Below are 17,350 nucleotides of genomic sequence, written 5' to 3'. Positions count from 1 at the left end.
GCAGCTTTGCTGGCTGCTCCAGCGATCCCATCCCCTGCTTGCTGCAGACCAGCTAGTCAGACTAACAGCTTGTTAGAGTAATTAGCTCTGTCAGAGCACCCTAATCTTTGCAGGCCAGACAGATCCAGGAAATAATCTGCAAATCTCATCCCACTTACAGCCCTACCCAAAGCTGTAAGCAGCTGGACAGCTGGGTGGGCTGCAGCACTCTGGCAGCGCCTCCCAGTGCCCCAGGCCCCTAGCCAATGTGCGTCAAGGCTGCGCAGCAGCGAGTCCCTTCCCTGCGGCTGCAGCTGCTGGTCAGGTCCATGCAGACTGGGACAGCCAGGAGCCAGCACCAGGGTGCTGGGCCACCCCTGGTTGAGGGGCAGAGTGGGACAGGATGGGGGCCAGCATGTGCCGGGGCTGTGTGCCTGGGTGTGGGACAAGGAAGTAGCTGGGGCTGCATAGCTGGGAGCCGCTGGACATAGCCTGGGCATGGAGACCACGCTCTGCCTGCAGCCACCCACCCTGCTGCTGCCCACACCTCCCTGCACGCCTTGAGCACTTGCAGGGTGCTGGTAAGGGACGGTAAGCAGAGCCACCTCCAGCTGGGAGACCCTTACACGCGAGGACAGGCAACTCCCAGCCCTGGCAGACAGCTGCCCCTGCGTGGTTCAGGAGCCTTCCTGTGGCACAGCAGAAAGTTCATCCCATCATAGGCCTCTTCCAACCTAGATGATTCTGTGATTCTGTGATCAACAGGGCTGCGGGACAGGGCTTAGCTGAGACGTTCCCCCTGAGCCCTCCCTGCTGCGCTGGGCCCTGTGTCTTCTGTCGGCTGCACCCACCATGCCCAGCCCCTTCCCATGTTCCCTGGCCGCTGTCTCCCGCAGCTCCCCCGTTCATCCCCCCAGCCCCGCAGGGTGCAACTGCACAGCTTCGGGCGGGCAACCAGCTCCAGCTGCTGCAAACCACACAGCGCCGCATGCATGGAAACTCTGAGTGGCCCACATGTGCTTCCAATTGCAGGGACCAGAAGTGCCCTAGGGCTCTGCACACACACTCACGCTATGGGCAACACCCAAGCAGGAGTGCTGGAGTCCCGCAGGAAATGGGGACGGAGCAGGGGATTCCTGGAGGATGAGACCTGGCCTCACAGTGGTGGGGGAACCACCCTGAAGGCCTGACAGGGAGCTTGGGTGGGCCTGATGAACACGGGCTGAGGTCCCAGATTCAAAGAGATGCTAAGTGCTGTTCTGTGAACAGAAAAGATGCTGCTCAAGCCCCACTGGATCTCCTTGCTGCCTTACCTCACCCAAAGGGAGTGGGGCCAAAGTCAGCAGCAGGCACCGCCTGCCTGAGCACGTGGCATCTCCACCTCCCTGCTGCACAGATGGCGCAGGTGAAAAAGCACTGCGTGCACAGCAGGTCTGAAGGCAGGAAGGAGAACAGAACTGCTACAGCCCTGGCCTTCCTAGCAAAGGACCTTCACCTACCCTGCCCCAGTTTAAGCATCAGTCTGCTTCTTCAGCAGTACCTCATGACACACCACAGCAGGAGAATGCCTCTGGCCTCTACCCAGTAGCTGCTGCTCTGGACAGTCACAGTGCGGCTCTGGTGTGGGAGAGATGGCAGCCTGGGCCAGGCAGGTGGTTTTCCCATTGTCCCTCTCGTTCTGACTTGGACTCTGCTCTGCAGAAGCAGGAAAGCAACTGGGAACTGCTGGAGCCATGGCATGCAGCACGTCTGTACATGTGGCCAGGGCTGGGACCTGGACTTGGAAAGCTGGCCTGGTCAGATGGGGTCACAGCACCCCATTCCTCACCAGCCATCTGAGACGGCCCCTCCTGGGCTGCTTTAGGGTAACAAACTCCACGGCACCATTTCCAGAGCTCTCTTTAGCACTGGCAATAATTGCTTGAACTTTCCACAACCCCAAGACCACAAGTATCATGATACCACTTTTGTGATACTAATTAGGAGGGCTCCTAGTGTGGGAACAAGCATCCAAGGGAACAAGCACAGGAAGCCGAGAGCTGCTGCTCAGCAGCGATGGGAGCCAAGCGGCTGCCGGTGACAGTGCCAGCTGGACGGGACAGCGGGCTGCCCCGCTCACTCCACGACCCACGAGCGCCGCGCAGCCCCCGCCCGCAGCCCTGCAGGGACACGTCCGAGCCCCCCCCGCGGCCCTGGCTGGGACACCCGGCACCCGCGGCTGTGCCGGGCCCCCGCACGCAGCCAGGCGGCAGCGGTGCGAACGTCGCCGAGGCCGGGCGGTCGCAGCCCTGGACGCGGAGGGGACGCGGCCGCCTTTTGCCGCTGCCCCCGCAGAGGCTCCGGGCGGCTGGCCCGGCCGGCCCGGCCCCGGCTGCACCTTCCCGGCCGGCCCCTGCCCCACGCCGCGGGGCGCGGAGGCGCAGCGCCGAGGCCGCTCCCGCTTCCGGCCCCGTCCCTGCAGCGGGGCTCCGGCACTCCCGGGGGGCCCCGCCCCCCGCCCGCTCCCCGGGGCAGCATCCCCCCGCCAGCGGCCCGGCCCCGGGTGCTGGGCAGGGCCCGGCCCGGCCCGGCCCGGCCGCGCCCCCAGCCCGGTCCCGCCCGGGACCCCCCGGAGCTCCCGGCCCCGGCCCCGTCCCGCACGGAGCCCGCAGCCCCGCCGGGACCCGCCCGCCCCACACGGGCCCGGCCCGAGGCAGCCGCCGCCGCTGCCCGCCCCACGGGACTGCCGTGCCCCGAGCCGCCTCCGCGGCGGCCCCGCGGGGCCCTGAGGGCGGCCCGCGAGTGGGGGCAGGGCCCCGCCGCCCGCACCGGGACCGGCACCGGGGCCGCGCCCAGAGCCCGCCCCCGGCCCCGCCCCCCCCGGCGGCGGCGGCGGCCTCCTCACGTGAGCGGCCGTCACGCGCCCCGCGCCGCACACGTGACCGGGCGCAGCGGCGGGATGGCGCGGCGGTAACGGGGGCGCGGGGCCGGGGGCGGGGGGGCGGCGGCCCCGGGGCTCCCCGTCGCGGCGGGGCCCGCGGCCGCCCGGCACTGACGGCCCGCCGCAGGTGCGGGGCGCTCCCCGCCGTGCTGTCGCTGTGCGCGGCCGCCTGGAGCTGCTGCGCCGCGGGGGTGGCCCTGGAGCGGGACCAGCCGTGCCGGTAGGTGCGGGCCGGGGCGCGGGGCCCGGGGCCCGGGGCGCGGGGCCCGGGGCCCGGGGCCCGCCGCTCACGGCCTGCCCGCAGCCCGCCCCCCGGCTGGGCCCCCGCCGGCCGCGTGAGCCCCGTCCACGACGTGCAGCTGACCCTGGCGCTCCGGCAGCAGGGCACGGCGCGCCTCGCCCGCCTCGTCCGCGCCGTCTCGGACCCGCGCTCGCCGCGATACGGTAATGGCTGCGCGCCCGAGGCCCGCCAGCCGCCCAGCCCCGCGGGCAGGGTGACCCGAGCCCGCTGTGTGCCCGCAGGCAGGTTCCTGTCCCTGGAGCAGCTGCGGGACCTTGTCCAGCCGTCGCCTGCCACGCTGATGACGGTGCTGAAGTGGCTGCGGGGGCACGGCGTGGAGAGCTGCAGCAGCGTCGCCACCCTCGATTTCCTGCAGTGCCACATGCCGGCAAGGTGAGCCCGGGCAGCGCTGGGCCCTGCTGTGGTGGCTGTGCCTTGCCTGCAAAGACGGGAGAAGCCAGACCCTGCCCTGCCTGCTGGGACGTCCCCTGGCCCCCGTGGCACAGGCGAGCGGCGGGAGGCAGAGCCCTGCTTCTGCGGGGGCTGTGGCCAAGAGCTGGCTGCCACCGTGCTGTCCTAGTGCTGGGGGAGTTGCAGCGCGGCGGCTTGGAACGTTGGGGGCCAGGTGCACATATGCGATAGGTGCTCAGGCCAGCCCACGCCTCCTCTTGCTCGCTTTTGGGGTCACAGTACGCACACAGTGGGTCAGGTACAGAGTGCTCTTTGCTTCGTAAGGTTGGCTGTGCTGATGGGAAGGGGCACTCGTCCCTGTGTCCTCCCAGCAACAAGCGGGGTGCAAAGGGGAAGCAGGGCATGGGCACGGGTGGCCAGGCTGGCAGCAGTTGCGGCGTGAGCCCCTGTGTGTCCCTGTGTTGCAGCACGGCTGAGCGCCTCTTGCCTGGGGCTGAATTCCACCGGTACGTGAAGGACCAGCGCAGCGTTGTGCGCTCCCCGCTCCCTTACACCATCCCCGAGGATCTGGCTGAGCACGTTGACTTCGGTACAGTATGCGTGGGGGTTCAGGCTGCCCAGAGCTTGTGCTGCCTCAGGTACAGGTGCAAGGTTGAACATTGCCCAGCCAGGAGGGGCCACCTCAGTACCTCAGAGGATAGTGTGGCTGGCCCTCCACCCATGGTCACAGCTGCCCTGGACCCTCCTGAGGAGATCTGTGCCCAGGGTCTGGGCAGGCAGCGTCCGAAGTCTGTGTTTTTTTCATAGTGCTCTCGGCCCCGGGTGCTCAGTGCTGTCTGTGTGGGTGTCTGTGGGTGTGCAGCTGCCTCTGAGGCGGGAACACTCCTCACATCAGGAAACCGCGGTCATTGCACAAGGAGTGCAGGGGTGTCAAGCGGTGACAGTGGCTCAGCAGTGGGGTAATGGGGCTGAGCAGCCTGGGAGCACCTATGAGGACTGGGGAGGCACCCAAAGGTGCAGTCTCTGGTCAGGTGCCCCGCTGCGCCCTGCTGCTGTTCAGGCCTCTGACATGAAGCCTGAGTGAGGGTGGGGAGGGGGAGCATGGGGCCATCGCTGAGTCGTGCCAGAGCAGCAGGCCCTGGCACCTGCTGCTTCTCCTTACTTGCGCATCAGTGGGTGGCCTGCATCGGTTCCCTGCGGAGAGGAACGTGGTCAGCAGAGCCTGGGCCAAGGAGCAAGCAGAGCCAGGACAGCCCCATGGACAGAGAGCGGCTTTCCACCTGGGAGTGACGCCATCTGTCATTCGGAAAAGATACAACATGACAGGAGGAGATGTTGGGCTGCTGCCAAACAACAGCCAGGCCTGCGCCCAGGTAACTGCTCCCAGAGCTGATGGGGGCAGAGGCCTGGGAGTGGGGCACCTTGGTGCTCCTCCAGCACTTGGCTGGTCTGGTCTTCCAGGACGCTGCAGGGAGGCCTCCGCAGCTGTGGGAGCACCGCGGGGCTGGCATTTCACACGCATGCTGAGCCAACTTTCCAAGTCGGGAAAAAAGTCTTAGTGTCCCTCCTTGTCCCCCCCAGTTCTTGGAACAGTACTTCCACCAGGCTGACCTGGCTGAGTTCATGCAGCTCTTTGGCAGCAGCTTTGCCCACCACTCCAAGGTCGACCAAGTTGTTGGGCACCAGGGCTGGGGCAAGGCTGGGCTGGAGGCCAGCCTGGACGTGGAATACATCATGAGCACGGGTGCCAACATTTCCACGTGGGTCTTCAGCAATGCAGGTACTGATCCCCTGCTAGAGTTGGTCTGCTCTGCCCTGTGACCACTCCCATGCATCCCACTTGCTGTAGCACTGACACATCAGACTGCTGCTTAGGGAAGTGCTTGCTCTCTGCCAGGCACGTAACAGGCTGCACCCGGTCCATCTGGTACCTGTCACAGGGGCACACTGGGTGCAGTACGGTGCTTTCACAGCTGCTGTGGGCATGTAGCATGTGGGCTTCCAGAGCTGGAGCAGGTTTCTAATGGCTGTCAGGGGATTCATCTTCTATTAATTTCTATAGCTGCTTTTGGACACGTGAACTTAAAGCATCCACAGCATCCTGCAACAAGGACTTCCATGCCCTGGCTGCACAATGGAAAGCAGTCATCTCACTACGCTGCCTTCCCACGGAGAGAGAGATTATCTCTTGCCCGTGAATCTGCCAGTAGCGTGGATAAAGGAGAGTGAGGCAGTTTGAGGAACATAGGTTGCAAACCATCCTGCACAAAAATAGCTGCTATACTGCGGGATAAAGTGTGATCTGTCCAGATCAGAAGCTGCCTGGCTGAGAGACAGAGCACAGTTAGGACTGCTGGCTCTGTCATCCTGCTGGTGAAGTCTACCGACGCAAGCAGCTCGGCTTTGGCTTTTGCCTTTGTGGTGCCTGTGGTGTGGGAAGGGGGCAGAGAGACCCCTCTGGGCGGCTGTGAGGCAGCAGGAGTTGCCGAGGCCTCGCGCTCCTTGCTGCATGGAGAGAAGCAGGAAGGGACCTGGGCAGGGGGAGGTGAGCTGGCGTCGTGCTGCTTTGGGGTCTGTGGTTATGGGTGGAGGGCCCAGAGCTTGGCTGAGCCTTGGGTTGCATCACTGCCTGGTGCCGAGGGTGGCTACAGCCCTGTGGAAGGTGTTCAGAGAAGGAGCGAGTGAACGCAGGGATCGTGCCGTGGGTGCCACACTTTGACCAGAGCCACGGGCAGAGCTAGCCATCCCCGCTGTCAGCCGTGCTGCCATTGCCCCTGCTGCCAGCAGGAGCTCACGGGAGTGTTCAGATGCTCCGTGCTGCGTGTCTGTGCTCCGCAGGCAGGGACAGGAGCCGGCAGGACCTCCGGCTCCTGCTGGTGCTGCTGAGGCACGGTGGCTCCTGCCACTCCACTGGACCAGCCCCTTTGTCTCTGCAGGGCGGCATGAAAGCCAGGAGCCCTTCCTGGCCTGGCTGCTGCTGCTCAGCAACATGTCATCACTGCCGTGGGTGCACTCCGTCAGCTATGGGGACGACGAGGACAGCCTGTCGTTGGCCTACCTGCAGCGTGTGAATGTGGAGTTCATGAAGGCGGCTGCCCGTGGCCTGACTGTGCTGTTTGCCTCGGGTGTGTGGTGCTGTTAGGGTGACGTGGCTGTGCGTGGGGTGGGTGCACGGGCTGCTTCCAGGACCCCGCTGGGAGGCAGGAGCTTTCCCCCTGCCCAGGGGGCAGCTTGCAGGCCACCACCTCACCTGTTTCTGCTGGCAGGTGATGATGGTGCTGGTTGCAGGAGAGTGCCAGGGGGGAACCACACTTTCCGGCCCAGCTTCCCGGCCTCGAGGTAACCACGGGGTAGTCCGTGAGGCTCTGCACTGACCTGGCTGGTGCCAGGAGCTGCTGTCTGCTCTTCCGCCTTGGCCTGCAGCTGGGCTGCTGCAAATGCTGTTCGTGACCACTGTGTGGGCTCGGGACAGCCACGTGGTGGGACGGGGTGGAAGGTGGCAGGCCCGGAGGTGGGGGCTGAGCAGCTCCCGGAGGGGCTGCTGCGTGGGGTGCTGTGTGCTTGCCCCCAAAGCCTGCCTGTCCCCCAGCCCCTATGTGACCACCGTGGGTGGAACATCCTTCAAGAACCCCTTCCTGGTGACTGCGGAGGTGACGGACTACATCAGCGGCGGGGGCTTCAGCAACGTCTTCCCCATGCCCGATTACCAGGTGCGGGGTCGGAGTTGCGCGGGGCTTGGTGGGGGCACCACGGGCGGCTGGGGGTGCGGGGCTGGGGCGGCTCGGGGCGGGCGGGAGCCCTTCCCTCTGCTGTGCCCCCAGGCCGCGGCGGTGAGGAGCTTCCTGCGCTCGGCTGCCAAGCTGCCCCCCAGCTCCTACTACAACAGCAGCGGCCGCGCCTACCCCGACCTGGCGGCGCTCTCGGACAACTACTGGGTGGTGACAAACCGCATCCCGCTGCCCTGGGTGTCGGGCACCTCGGTACGGGGCGGGCGGGGCCCCGCGCGCGGTGCCGGTGGCCCGGGGCTGAGGCGGGCGCTGCCTCCCGCAGGCGTCCACGCCGGTGGTGGCGGGCATGCTGGCGCTCGTCAACGACCGGCGGCTGCAGCGCGGCCTGGCGCCCCTCGGCTTCCTCAACCCCGCGCTCTACCAGCTGCGGGAGCGGGGACACGGGGCTGCGCTCTACGATGTGAGCGGGGCTGCGGGGCGGGGGGGGAGTGGGGGGGAAGGGGGCGCTGGGGGGGAAGGGGAGGGCGGGGGGTGGGGGGGAGTGTGCAGGGGGGGCGCTGGGGGGGGCTTGAGGCCTGGGACAGGGCGGCGCCGGGGCCGTGCCCAAGGGGAGTGGGGCGGGGGGCCTCGGGGGAGGGGGCCGGGCTCCCCCCGTGGGGCGGGCTCCGTTCCTCTTACGGGGGCGCGGGTCCCGGTGCCCGCCCTGACCCCCCCGCAGGTGACGCAGGGCTGCCACCTCTCCTGCCTGGACGGCGCCGTGCAGGGACAGGGCTTCTGCGCCGGCCCCGCCTGGGACCCGGTCACCGGCTGGGGCACCCCCAACTTCCCCCGCCTGCTGCGCGCCCTGCTCGAGGCCTGACGGGGCCGGGCGGGGCGGGCGCGGCTCCAGTAAAGGCCCCGCGGCACCGGCCCGGCCCCTCCGTGTCCGTGTCCGTGTCCGTCTGCGCCGCCAGGGGGCGCGGGGCCAATGGCGAGCGGCGGGCGGGACCAGGGGGCGCGGGGCCAATAGGACGCGGCGGGCGGCGGGGCCGGTGGGGCCAATGGCGAGCGGCGGGCGGCGGGGCCAGGGGAGCGGCGGGGCCAATGGGGCGGCGCGCCGCGCGCAGGCGCGCGGCTGAAGGCGCCCGGCGTCGCTCGGCGTCGCTCGGCGGCGGGCGATGAGCGGCAGCGCCGAGGCCGACCCCGCGCCCGCGGCCCCGGCCGCCCCGGCGCCGCCCGCCCCCGCGCCCGCCCCCGCCGCCGACAACAAGCCCAGCCCGGCCGCGGGCGGCAGCGGCGTCCCGGGGGCGCCCCCGGGCGCGGTGGGCGGCGCGGCGCGGGGAGCTGAGGGCGGCGCGGCCGCCGGGAGGGGACCGGGTGAGCGCACGGGGCGGGGGGAGCGGCCGGGGCGGCGGCGCGGGGCAAAGGCGGAGCGGGGCTGCGGGGCCGGGCCGTGGGTGCGGGACGGTTCCCCTCCGGTTCCCCTCCGGTTCCCCTCCGGTTCCCCTCCGGTTCCCCTCCGGTTCCGGTGTGCTCGGGCCCGTCCGCAGCCGCGGGGCGCCGCTGGGGGGGGCCGGGGGCGGGGGCGGCGGTCGCTGAGTGCCTCTGCCCGCAGCGCCCGTGTCGGCGGCCGTGGCCGCGGCTCCCCCCGAAGGGGCGATGTCCAACGGCGTGTACGTGCCGCCCAGCGCCGCCAACGGGGACGTGAAGCCGGTGGTGTCCACCACGCCGCTCGTGGACTTCCTGATGCAGCTGGAGGACTACACGCCCACGGTACGCGGGAGGCCGTGGGGCGGGGCGGCGGGGCGGGCGGCGGGCTCCTGACCTCTCTCCCGCGCAGATCCCGGACGCCGTCACCGGCTATTACCTCAACAGAGCGGGCTTCGAGGCCTCTGACCCGCGCATGTGAGTGGCGGGGGGTGCGGCGCAGCGGCCCTGGGGATCCCCGCGGGGTCGGGTGGCCGGGGGGGCCTGCAGAAATCCCCTCGTCCCAGCGGTGCACGGTGCTCCCCGTCTGACGTTATCGCTTCTCCTTTCCTGCGCGGTAGCATCCGTTTGATCTCTCTGGCCGCACAGAAGTTTATTTCTGACATTGCCAACGATGCGCTGCAGCACTGCAAGATGAAGGGAACAGCCTCGGGCAGCTCCCGCAATAAGAGCAAGGTGAGGAAAAATGAAAATGGCTGCAGGGGTGGGGGAGAGCATCCTCTCCCGGGGCTGCAGGAGCTAAACGCTCTTCCATCAGATGTGGCTGTGTGCGTTGTAGAACATCTTTGACCTGTTGTGCTCCCAAAAGGTCAACGTGTGTACTGACGAGTAAGGACTCTGCTGTTGGGAAGGGACACTGGTGAGAAAAGGAGGTGGGCAGTGGAATGCACAGGGCATGCCCTGAAGGCCCTGCAGAAACATGCAGGGAGCTGTGCTTGGTCAGACTGAGGGCTACCTAGCCCTGCCACCCCCTCTGACAGGGACCAGACTCTGGTGTGTAAGGAGAAAGTGTGGAGAAATAGTTTCTGGGAAGTCTCACATTCACCATCTATTTGTGGTTCAGGGGCTTCATGACAGCCGCGTAATTTATTTTCATAGCGTTGGGTAATGCTCAGCATGTTTCTCTGCAACTGGGGGCAGAGCAAATGAAACCTACAGTAGCTAAATGCTGGTCAGTGCTGCAACCACTGTTCTGTAGCTGCTGGGAATTGTGCAGGTACAGGTTGCCACAGCTTGTAGGAGAAAAATCCTAAACCGAAAAGAGTTTGAGGAATACCTGGCAGCATAAGCTGTCCTTGCTGTGACTGATGTTACTCATTGTTCCTTTAGGATAAGAAGTACACGCTGACCATGGAGGACCTGACACCAGCACTCGCAGAATATGGCATCAATGTGAAAAAGCCACATTACTTCACATAAAGACTGAGGGATTGTCTCTGGGAACTCTTTTAGGGTTGCTTCTGTGCCATTAAACAGCTCGGTAGTATTTTTTTTTTTTTTTTGGAAAGACACCTTGTTTCCTGCTCATGTGCTAATGCCCTGTCTGCAGTAAGTGAAACAGCATTGGCTGGCCTGCAAGGGCTTCTTCTCTCACTGCACCAACAGAAGTTGGTCCTGTGCCTTTGGAAGCCGATGCAGAGAGCTGCTGGCTGTGGGACACAGCAGAGAGACTCCAGCTGCACCTTTCCTGGAGGTCTCAGCCTGCCCCAAGGCACTGCAGGGAATTAGGCATGGTGGGAATAGATGTACCCAACCCTCTTCATTTCTTTCCCCCTAGCACTGCTCTTCTTTCTTAAGAGGAATGCTCAGGGACCTGCATGGATGCTACTGCAGCTGTAGCCGGGCCCACGTGCTCGCCTTGCCCCAGCACCAGAGGAGGTTTGACGTGGGAGCAGCTGCAGGGCCTAAGGCTCTGCAGACTGCTAGGCAACCCTTGCCTCAACCCCCCCCGCCCCTTTCACAACAGCTTGCACAAGTATGCACCCCTCTGCCAGCAGCCAGTTTTCGTAACAAATGTTTATTTCAGATGCTGGCGGCTTTTTCATGTGGCCTGGATGGAAACGATAAAAAGTGAAGCGCGAAGCTGGGGTGGTGCTGGGCGCAAACAGGCAAGCTTCACCCCACTGTCCTTAGCAGGGACGAGCACCAGGGCTGGGCGTTGTCTTAGGGGGGGGCGAGCTGCTCTGGGCCGGGGAGGGCAGGGTGGCTGTGCAGCACAGCCCAGCCTCGTGGGCGGCAGAGCCCAGCCGCACTCAGTGCCCTGGGCCAGGCCTCCTGCTCAGTCTGCCCACAGCTGCCAGGGAGGGTGGAGGTGCTGCCATAGATCGGTGCTACAGAGCCCAAAGCCTGCAGAGTGGCTCCAGGGAAGGCAGCGTTGTCTGTACCGTGTCCGTGGCTGGCTCAGGGGGAGGGGGCAGTCCCTGCTCCGCCTTGGCTCTGGGGTTAAAGAAGGCACTTGGGGGTGGCGGGGAAGGGAGCATGGCAGCATCGGGTGGCTGGGAGGCACCTCCCTCTACTTGTCCTGCATCTTCTCCAGGATGGGCACTATCATGTCAAACTTTGGACGCTTGGCTGGGTCCTCATTCATGCAGATCTTCATCAGCTTACAGATGTGTGGGGAGATGCCGGGTGGGATGGTTGGACGTAGCCCCTCCAGTGCCACCTGGAAGCAAAGCAGGGCAGAGCAGGATCAGAAATTCAGACCCGGTCCCGCCTTTGACAGTCGTGCAGGTACCTCTGGACAGGGCCCTGCCAGGCTTGCCTCTGTCGGGCCCTGCCTCCCCATCCCTGCTGGTGGTTGTAGGCCCAGTTGTGCCCTGGCTGATGTGATTTGGACTGGTGCAATTTAACCAGCCCTTTCCTCACCTTCATGCCTATCTCCATGTTGGACAAGTCTGCAAATGGCACCTCGCGGGTCACCAGCTCCCACAGCAGCACCGCGAAGCTCCACATGTCAGCTGAGCGCCTGTTAATTTCCTCAGGCTTCTTCTGCAAGGCTGCAGGGAATCCAGCACAGGGGGCTCATCAGAGCAGGGGGTGGGGAAGGGGGCAAGCATCAGGAGAGGCGTGACTACCTGGCACTCACCTTCTGGTGCCACCCAGGCTGGTGCGTACATCCTCCCTGGGCATTGGAAGGAGAACTTCACATCAGCCATGCTGATTCTCGCAGTCATGTCCTCGTCGATCTGAGGAGAGAGGGAGGGTTATAGCAGCCCATGCATCCCCGTCTGCAGGGGCGTTCAGCACTGGCACTCACCATGATGCTGCGGCTGTTGAGGTGGTGGCGTGGGATAAGAGGCTCCAGTGTGTGCAGGAAGGCCATGCCTCGTGCAATGTCAAAGGCAAATTTCACCGCCTGCATCTGGTCCACCACAAAGTCTGCAGGGAGGGAGGTGGCATCAGGGTCACTGAGGAAGGGGTGCTGCACGTGTGGGGAGGGAGTGGCAATGGCAGTGCTTGGACTGAGTGTGTGGAAGGCATGCGGGCTGCAGACTGAACTCCTCCCATGCCCAGGAAGGGCCCCTGCTGCTGCCCCAAACGTACGGAGAAGCAGCTCCCCAAGGACAGTGGGACTAGCCCCTGCCCCAGCTCTGTCACCCCCATCAGCACTCACTTGTCCCCTCATGTAACACATTGTAGAGGGATCCATAGGGCATCCAGTGGCTGATGACAATGGGGTGGGGTGCTGGGGGGGACTGGCAGGCGCCCAGCACCGGCAGCACGTTGGGGTGAGAGAAGATCCTGCAAGAGAAGTGACAGCCCTGAAACCTGGGGTGCTACCCACACCCCCACCTCCTGCCTTGCCCTGCTCTGTCTTCCTGGGGCCTCCTCGCACCCACCAGCCTCTGCTCTCTGGAGCCCCGTGGGCCTGGTGGGCTCCTGCCTATCTCCCACCCCACTGGGGATGATGCCCACCCTCAAAAGCTTTGGCTGCTTGGGAAACGATGCTGGCACTCACCGCAGCTTCGGGTACTCCTCATTGAAATCTCGACTCTTCCGAGTTGTCCAGTCCCGGATTTTCAACATTTTGATGACAATGTCGTTGCCTTGCCAGCGTCCTTTCCACAGCTGCAGGGAGACAGGTGGACACTGTCACTGTGAGGGGTACGCGGTCCCTGAGCAACTGCTGGTTCCTCATGCAGGGCTGTGGGGCCCACGGATCTCCTAGAACCAGCACGCCCGCAGTGGTGCACAGTGAGTGTGACAAAGTACGTGAGGAAACCTGTGCAGGTGCCCTCTGTGTGGGCTGTCCCTGTGCTCAGGCTTGGAAGCCCCCTGAGCAGTTGTGCCTTGGTTTTGCTCTACGCAGCCAGCCAGGGGTTGGGGCGCAGCTGCCTGTCCTAGGGAGGCAACAGCCTACATACCTCTCCTGACTGGTTCTCATTGAGTTTTTGGCTCAAGCTCAGTTGTTTGAAGTCTATTCCAGCAAGTTTGTTGAGGGTCCCGTTTCCTGTAAGAAAAGGAGAAGCTCAGCCCGTGGCTGTGGGACCTTCCTCCTGCCGCTCCCTCGGGCCACAGAGGACAGCAGTACCAGCAGGGTCCAGGCCCTGCTCCTGCAGTGAGGGGATTTCCCCCTCCCCACCGAGCCACGTGCAGTTGAAACTGCTGCCCCCCACCCCATCTGCCCTACTGCAGAGAGCCGTGCCCCCACTGAGCAGCACGCCCTGCTGGGGAAGGCTCTGTCCTTACGGGGCCGTGTGCGGGTGGTGCCCTTCCAGAAGGTGTCCTTGTAGGGGATCTTGGTCAGGCTCTGGCCCAGCTTCTCGGCGCGCTCTGGAGAGGGAGGAGGCGTTGGGCAGCATGAGCAGGAGCCTGCTGGTGCTGAGCACAGGAGCTGCAGCAGGAGCCAGAGGCAGGTCCTAGGGACTGGATGGGAGCCCCCTACCTTTCAAGACTTCCCGCAGCGGCGTCTTGGCTTTGTCAGTGGGTGTCTCACCGTATTTGTTAGCAATGCTGACCAAGGCCCCGTTGCCCACTAGGTCCTGAGGGAGGAAATAATGAGTACCTGCTGTCGCTGTCCTCTTCTCAGCCTCGGTCTACGCACCCAGACTCCTGCCTCACCCCTCCTCTCCCTCCCCATGCCCCCTCCTTGCCCTGGACCCCTTCCTGCCTGTGTCCAGGTGCTGCTGCTCACCTCTGCCACCTGGTCGTGTCCCCAGAAGCAGGCGTAGTGCAGAGGGGTGTTGCCATGCTCATTCACGGCATTAATGTCTGCTTTGAACTGGATCAGCTGGGGGCAGGAAGACAGTGCTGGTAAACCTGGAGCAGGTCCCTTCCACCCCACACCTTGTACTAGGGCAGGGCAGCAGTGCCACCACAGCACAGCCCAGCTGTCAGGAGGGGGCTGAGGCTGGACAGGGGCTTCGTGGGGAAGGCTGCTCAAGGTGCCAGCGGGTGCGGGGATGGCGGGGCAGGGCAGGGCCTGGGGAGGCCGGTACCTTCTGCACAATGTCGCGGTGGCCGTGGCTGGCAGCCAGGTGCAGTGGGGTGTCATCGCCACGGTTCATGACGTTGATGCGCGCTCCCCGCATGATGAGCATGTCGACCACATTGGAGCGGCCCTCGCGGCAGGCCCAGTGCAGGGGGCTGAAGCCATGGTCATCCCTGAAGAGAGGGGCAGTGAGGGTTCTGCCAGGTGGCCACAGCGCGTGGTTGTGAGCTCCTGACCGGGCAGGTACGGCATAGTCCTGTGTGCCTGCTGCAAGCGGGACAACCCCAGCAGCGCTCCTGCTCTGCCCCGTCCCCAGGAGGGCCCCAGCCAAGTCCCATCTTCCTCAGGGCTACATCATCAAGAGGCTGGCAAGGGCTGGGTCCCCCCAGCCTCCGCCCCCCCCCCCCATCTGCTCGCAGCCATGCCTGGCCAAGTAAGGGAGGAGGCGCCAGCCAGGCCTTAAAAGGAGACTAGGGCCTGGCAGGCGGGGACGCTGCATCGCTGCATCCCCACCGTCACCACCTCCGGCAGGGCAGAGCAGCCAGAGCTGAACAGAAACACCCCCCACCCCCCCAGTCCCTGGCCCCACAGGACAGGGGTACACCAGCACAGCCAGCTGGAGCCCAAATGCCCCAGCAAGTGACCCCCAGCTCCCCAGGTACACCCCAGTCTGCGATGTGTGACTGGGATCCGCTGGGAGGGGCTGCAAGATACAGCCCAAGGGCACAGAAAGGCCCCTCTTCCCAGGAGGAGTTCAGCAGACGTGCTGCCGTGGCCTGGAAGGGGGGCCTCTGGTGCACAGGGCAGACGGCTGTGCCGGGCCTTAACCCAGAGGGGGGGCAGTGCTCGGGGCCACACAGCCCTGCAGGAGCTGCTGGGGCAGCGGGTGCTGGGGGGGACAGCCCCAGGGCACCACGGGCAGGGTTGGCACAAGGTTCTGGCTGGGGATGGGGGATGCGGTCACCCAGACGCAGCAGCCACCCTGGGGCAGCGGGGGTCTCCCCAGATCCCCAGCCTGGCCAGGATGTGTCCCTGCCTGTGGCTGGGAGCAGCAGTGGCCGAGAAAGCGGCCGGAGGATGTGCAGCCCTCATGCCTCTGCGATGCGGTAACTTCCTCCCGGCGGGGAGGAGCCGAATCCCACCCCCTCCCTTGGACACGGAGCGGAAACGAGTCCGGAGCTGCTCCAGCGCCCTTGGGCCTGGGCAGCCCCGGCACAGGTCCCCCCTGCTCACCCCTGGTTGAGGTCGTTCTCGGTGTTGTCCAGCCAGAGGCGCACGGCCACCGCGTTGCCCTCTCGGCACTGCGTGAAGATGTCGTCCATCGCGGCTCTTGCTGCAGAGAGGGGTTTGTAAGGGCACGGGGCCCTGCTGCACAGCAGGGCTCCCTGCATCTGTCCAGCCCCGGCACCCAGATGTTGCTTCCCACAGCCCCTCTGCCCCCTGGGGCTGAGGACAAGAGCTCGCACCCCTCCTGGGCTGTCCCGAGGAAAGCTACGGGGCTGACAAAGACGGGGGATGGAGCTGGATGCGCAGCCAAAGGGGAAGCTCACGGCTGACTCCAGCGTCACGGGTGCCTGGTGCCGCTCGCAGGAAGCGGGTTCGGCATCCACAGGCTTATCTGCGAGCCCAGCCAGCCCCGGCGCCCGCATCTCCTGCGGGGGGAGCGGGCTGGGGAGCAGAGCTGGAGGAGGTCCAGCACCGCCCCACGTGGGTCCCTCTGCTCCCAGCCAGGCCTGTCTGGGCTTGGCACAGCATCACGCTCGAGAAATGGGACCCTGAAGGTCCCCACGCTCCCTCACATCCCTCTAACAACCGGACGCTGCTGCCCCGAGCCGGGCAGGGAGCACACGTCCTGCCTCCGCTGTTTGCCCCTTGACACCAGCAGCCTCACGGGCCCAGAGCTGCGCTACTGCTCCTGCCCGGGCCCTGGGGCTCCAAGCGGGGACCCGGGGCTGCCCCCGGCGCGGCCCGTGGCAGCGGCAGGCACAAGGGCAGCGCAGCGCCCCGCTGCGGGTAGCCCCAGGGGCGGGGGGACCGGCCTCACGGACAGACCCCGCGAGGGGCCGCGGTGCGGGCAGCCCGGCGCACCGGCTGGGGGAGCCCCGCTGCGCACGGCTCCCACGGGCCGCCTGCAGCTGGCGGCGCTGCCCCGGCTGGGTCCTCGCCCGCCTCTGGAGGGGCCCCCGGGGACGCCCCGGCCCCGGCCCCGGCCCCGGCCCGCACCCCGCCGCCGCGGCCGCCGCCGCCCCCCCTCCTCCCAGGCCCGGGGCCCTGCTCGTCCCGGGGCTGCCGCGCTGCCCCCGGCCCCGGCCCGGCCCCGGCCCGGCCCCGCCCGGCCCGAGGCTCCCCGCACCCCGCCGGGCCCCTCGCTCCCGGCGCTCCGCCCGCGGTTCCCAGCCCCGTGCCGCCGCCCCCGCCGCTCGTCGGGTCGGGGCCCAGACCCGTGCCCGGCGCCGGGGCCCCGCTCGTACCCGCAGCCCCCGACCTGCAGAACCAACCCCGCGGCGGACCGGAGGCAGCGCCCCCCCCCCGGCACCTCCTGCCCCGGGCCGGGCCGGACCGCCCCGGCCCCGGCCCCGGCCCCGCTCGGCCCCGGCCCAGCCCCGCCCGGGCCCACCCGCGGCCCCGCCCGGCCCCCTCCCGGCGCGGCCCGGCCCCCGCCCGGCCCGGCCGCCCTTACCGGCTCCGGCGGCGGCGCAGGGCGGCGGTCGGCGGGCGCGGGACAGCGCGTGGGCTCCGCCCCGGGCCGCCGCCAGCGCCCCCTGCCGGGCAGCCGCCGGCCCGCACCGAGACCCCGCGCGCGGGGCCGCGCCGGGCGCACGGCTCCGGTACGGGAGCGAGCACCGGGAGCGCCGGGCGGGGCGCTGCGGGCGGCAGCACCGGGCGGTGCCGGGGGGGGGCACCGGGCGCGGGCGGGGCCAACCGGGCCGAGGTCTGTGGGCGGGGCCAACCGGGCAGGGGCGGGGGCAACCGGGCAGGGCGGGGCTAAATGGGCACGGGCGTGGCCAACCGGGGCGGGGGCGTGGCTAAGTGGGAAGGGGCGGGGCGCGCGTGCATGTGGGCGTGGCTAACTGTGCCGGGGCGGGGCGGGGCGGGGCGGGGCTGCCTGGCCGCCCGTCCTCCCGGCCGCAGGG

General features: G+C 66.9%; 3 protein-coding genes across 7 annotated transcripts; 2 read left to right on the top strand and 1 right to left on the bottom strand.

Moving 5' to 3' along the window:
* Nucleotides 1-2,831: 2,831 nt before the first annotated feature.
* On the top strand, nt 2,832-8,234 carry TPP1 (tripeptidyl peptidase 1). The gene is made up of 13 exons (XM_035569565.2): nt 2,832-2,928; nt 3,027-3,119; nt 3,204-3,343; nt 3,422-3,572; nt 4,058-4,179; nt 4,764-4,963; nt 5,172-5,370; nt 6,527-6,715; nt 6,857-6,929; nt 7,180-7,300; nt 7,412-7,570; nt 7,641-7,778; nt 8,037-8,234. The coding sequence occupies exons 1-13, from the start codon at nt 2,918-2,920 to the stop codon at nt 8,175-8,177; spliced, it is 1,737 nt and encodes a 578-aa protein (XP_035425458.1). The 5' UTR covers nt 2,832-2,917; the 3' UTR covers nt 8,178-8,234.
* A 226-nt stretch (nt 8,235-8,460) lies between these two features.
* Nucleotides 8,461-10,271, top strand: TAF10 (TATA-box binding protein associated factor 10). Its single transcript, XM_035569576.2, has 5 exons — nt 8,461-8,674; nt 8,913-9,070; nt 9,138-9,202; nt 9,346-9,460; nt 10,115-10,271. Exons 1-5 carry the CDS (start codon nt 8,476-8,478, stop codon nt 10,202-10,204), a joined length of 627 nt encoding a protein of 208 aa, XP_035425469.1. The 5' UTR covers nt 8,461-8,475; the 3' UTR covers nt 10,205-10,271.
* Nucleotides 10,272-10,786: 515 nt separating this feature from the next.
* Nucleotides 10,787-17,146, bottom strand: ILK (integrin linked kinase). Of its 5 annotated transcripts, none has more exons than XM_035569571.2 (13): nt 16,897-17,146; nt 15,450-15,549; nt 14,224-14,389; nt 13,920-14,015; nt 13,671-13,767; nt 13,475-13,558; nt 13,150-13,235; nt 12,744-12,853; nt 12,399-12,526; nt 12,042-12,163; nt 11,871-11,970; nt 11,651-11,781; nt 10,787-11,447 (listed from the first exon to the last, which is right to left on the bottom strand). In XM_035569571.2, exons 2-13 carry the CDS (start codon nt 15,536-15,538, stop codon nt 11,298-11,300), a joined length of 1,359 nt encoding a protein of 452 aa, XP_035425464.1. In that variant the 5' UTR covers nt 15,539-15,549; nt 16,897-17,146; the 3' UTR covers nt 10,787-11,297. The 5 variants fall into 5 exon arrangements, with proteins under 5 accessions (XP_035425464.1, XP_035425465.1, XP_035425467.1 ...); XM_035569572.2 differs by lacking the exon at nt 16,897-17,146 and adding an exon at nt 16,688-16,798; XM_035569574.2 differs by lacking the exon at nt 16,897-17,146 and adding an exon at nt 16,702-16,774.
* Between the last annotated feature and the right edge of the window lie 204 nt (nt 17,147-17,350).

The sequence above is a fragment of the Cygnus atratus genome, chromosome 1 (genome assembly GCF_013377495.2).
Source record: "Cygnus atratus isolate AKBS03 ecotype Queensland, Australia chromosome 1, CAtr_DNAZoo_HiC_assembly, whole genome shotgun sequence".
NCBI lineage: Eukaryota > Metazoa > Chordata > Aves > Anseriformes > Anatidae > Cygnus > Cygnus atratus.
This window is presented reverse-complemented; position numbering and strand designations above follow the sequence as displayed.

Excerpts from the sequence above, each read along its gene's own strand:
- TAF10 (XM_035569576.2), top strand. The coding sequence starts at position 8,476 with ATGAGCGGCAGCGCCGAGGCCGACCCCGCGCCCGCGGCCCCGGCCGCC. Across the intron at positions 9,071-9,137 it reads TGGAGGACTACACGCCCACG|ATCCCGGACGCCGTCACCGG; the intron begins GTACGCGGGAGG and ends TCTCCCGCGCAG. Across the intron at positions 9,203-9,345 it reads GAGGCCTCTGACCCGCGCAT|CATCCGTTTGATCTCTCTGG; the intron begins GTGAGTGGCGGG and ends CCTGCGCGGTAG.
- ILK (XM_035569571.2), bottom strand. The coding sequence starts at position 15,538 with ATGGACGACATCTTCACGCAGTGCCGAGAGGGCAACGCGGTGGCCGTG. Across the intron at positions 13,768-13,919 it reads GACACGACCAGGTGGCAGAG|GACCTAGTGGGCAACGGGGC; the intron begins GTGAGCAGCAGC and ends TTCCTCCCTCAG. Across the intron at positions 11,782-11,870 it reads AGCCTGGGTGGCACCAGAAG|CCTTGCAGAAGAAGCCTGAG; the intron begins GTGAGTGCCAGG and ends GATTCCCTGCAG.
- TPP1 (XM_035569565.2), top strand. Across the intron at positions 4,180-4,763 it reads GGCTGAGCACGTTGACTTCG|TGGGTGGCCTGCATCGGTTC; the intron begins GTACAGTATGCG and ends CTTGCGCATCAG. Across the intron at positions 7,301-7,411 it reads TCCCCATGCCCGATTACCAG|GCCGCGGCGGTGAGGAGCTT; the intron begins GTGCGGGGTCGG and ends CTGTGCCCCCAG.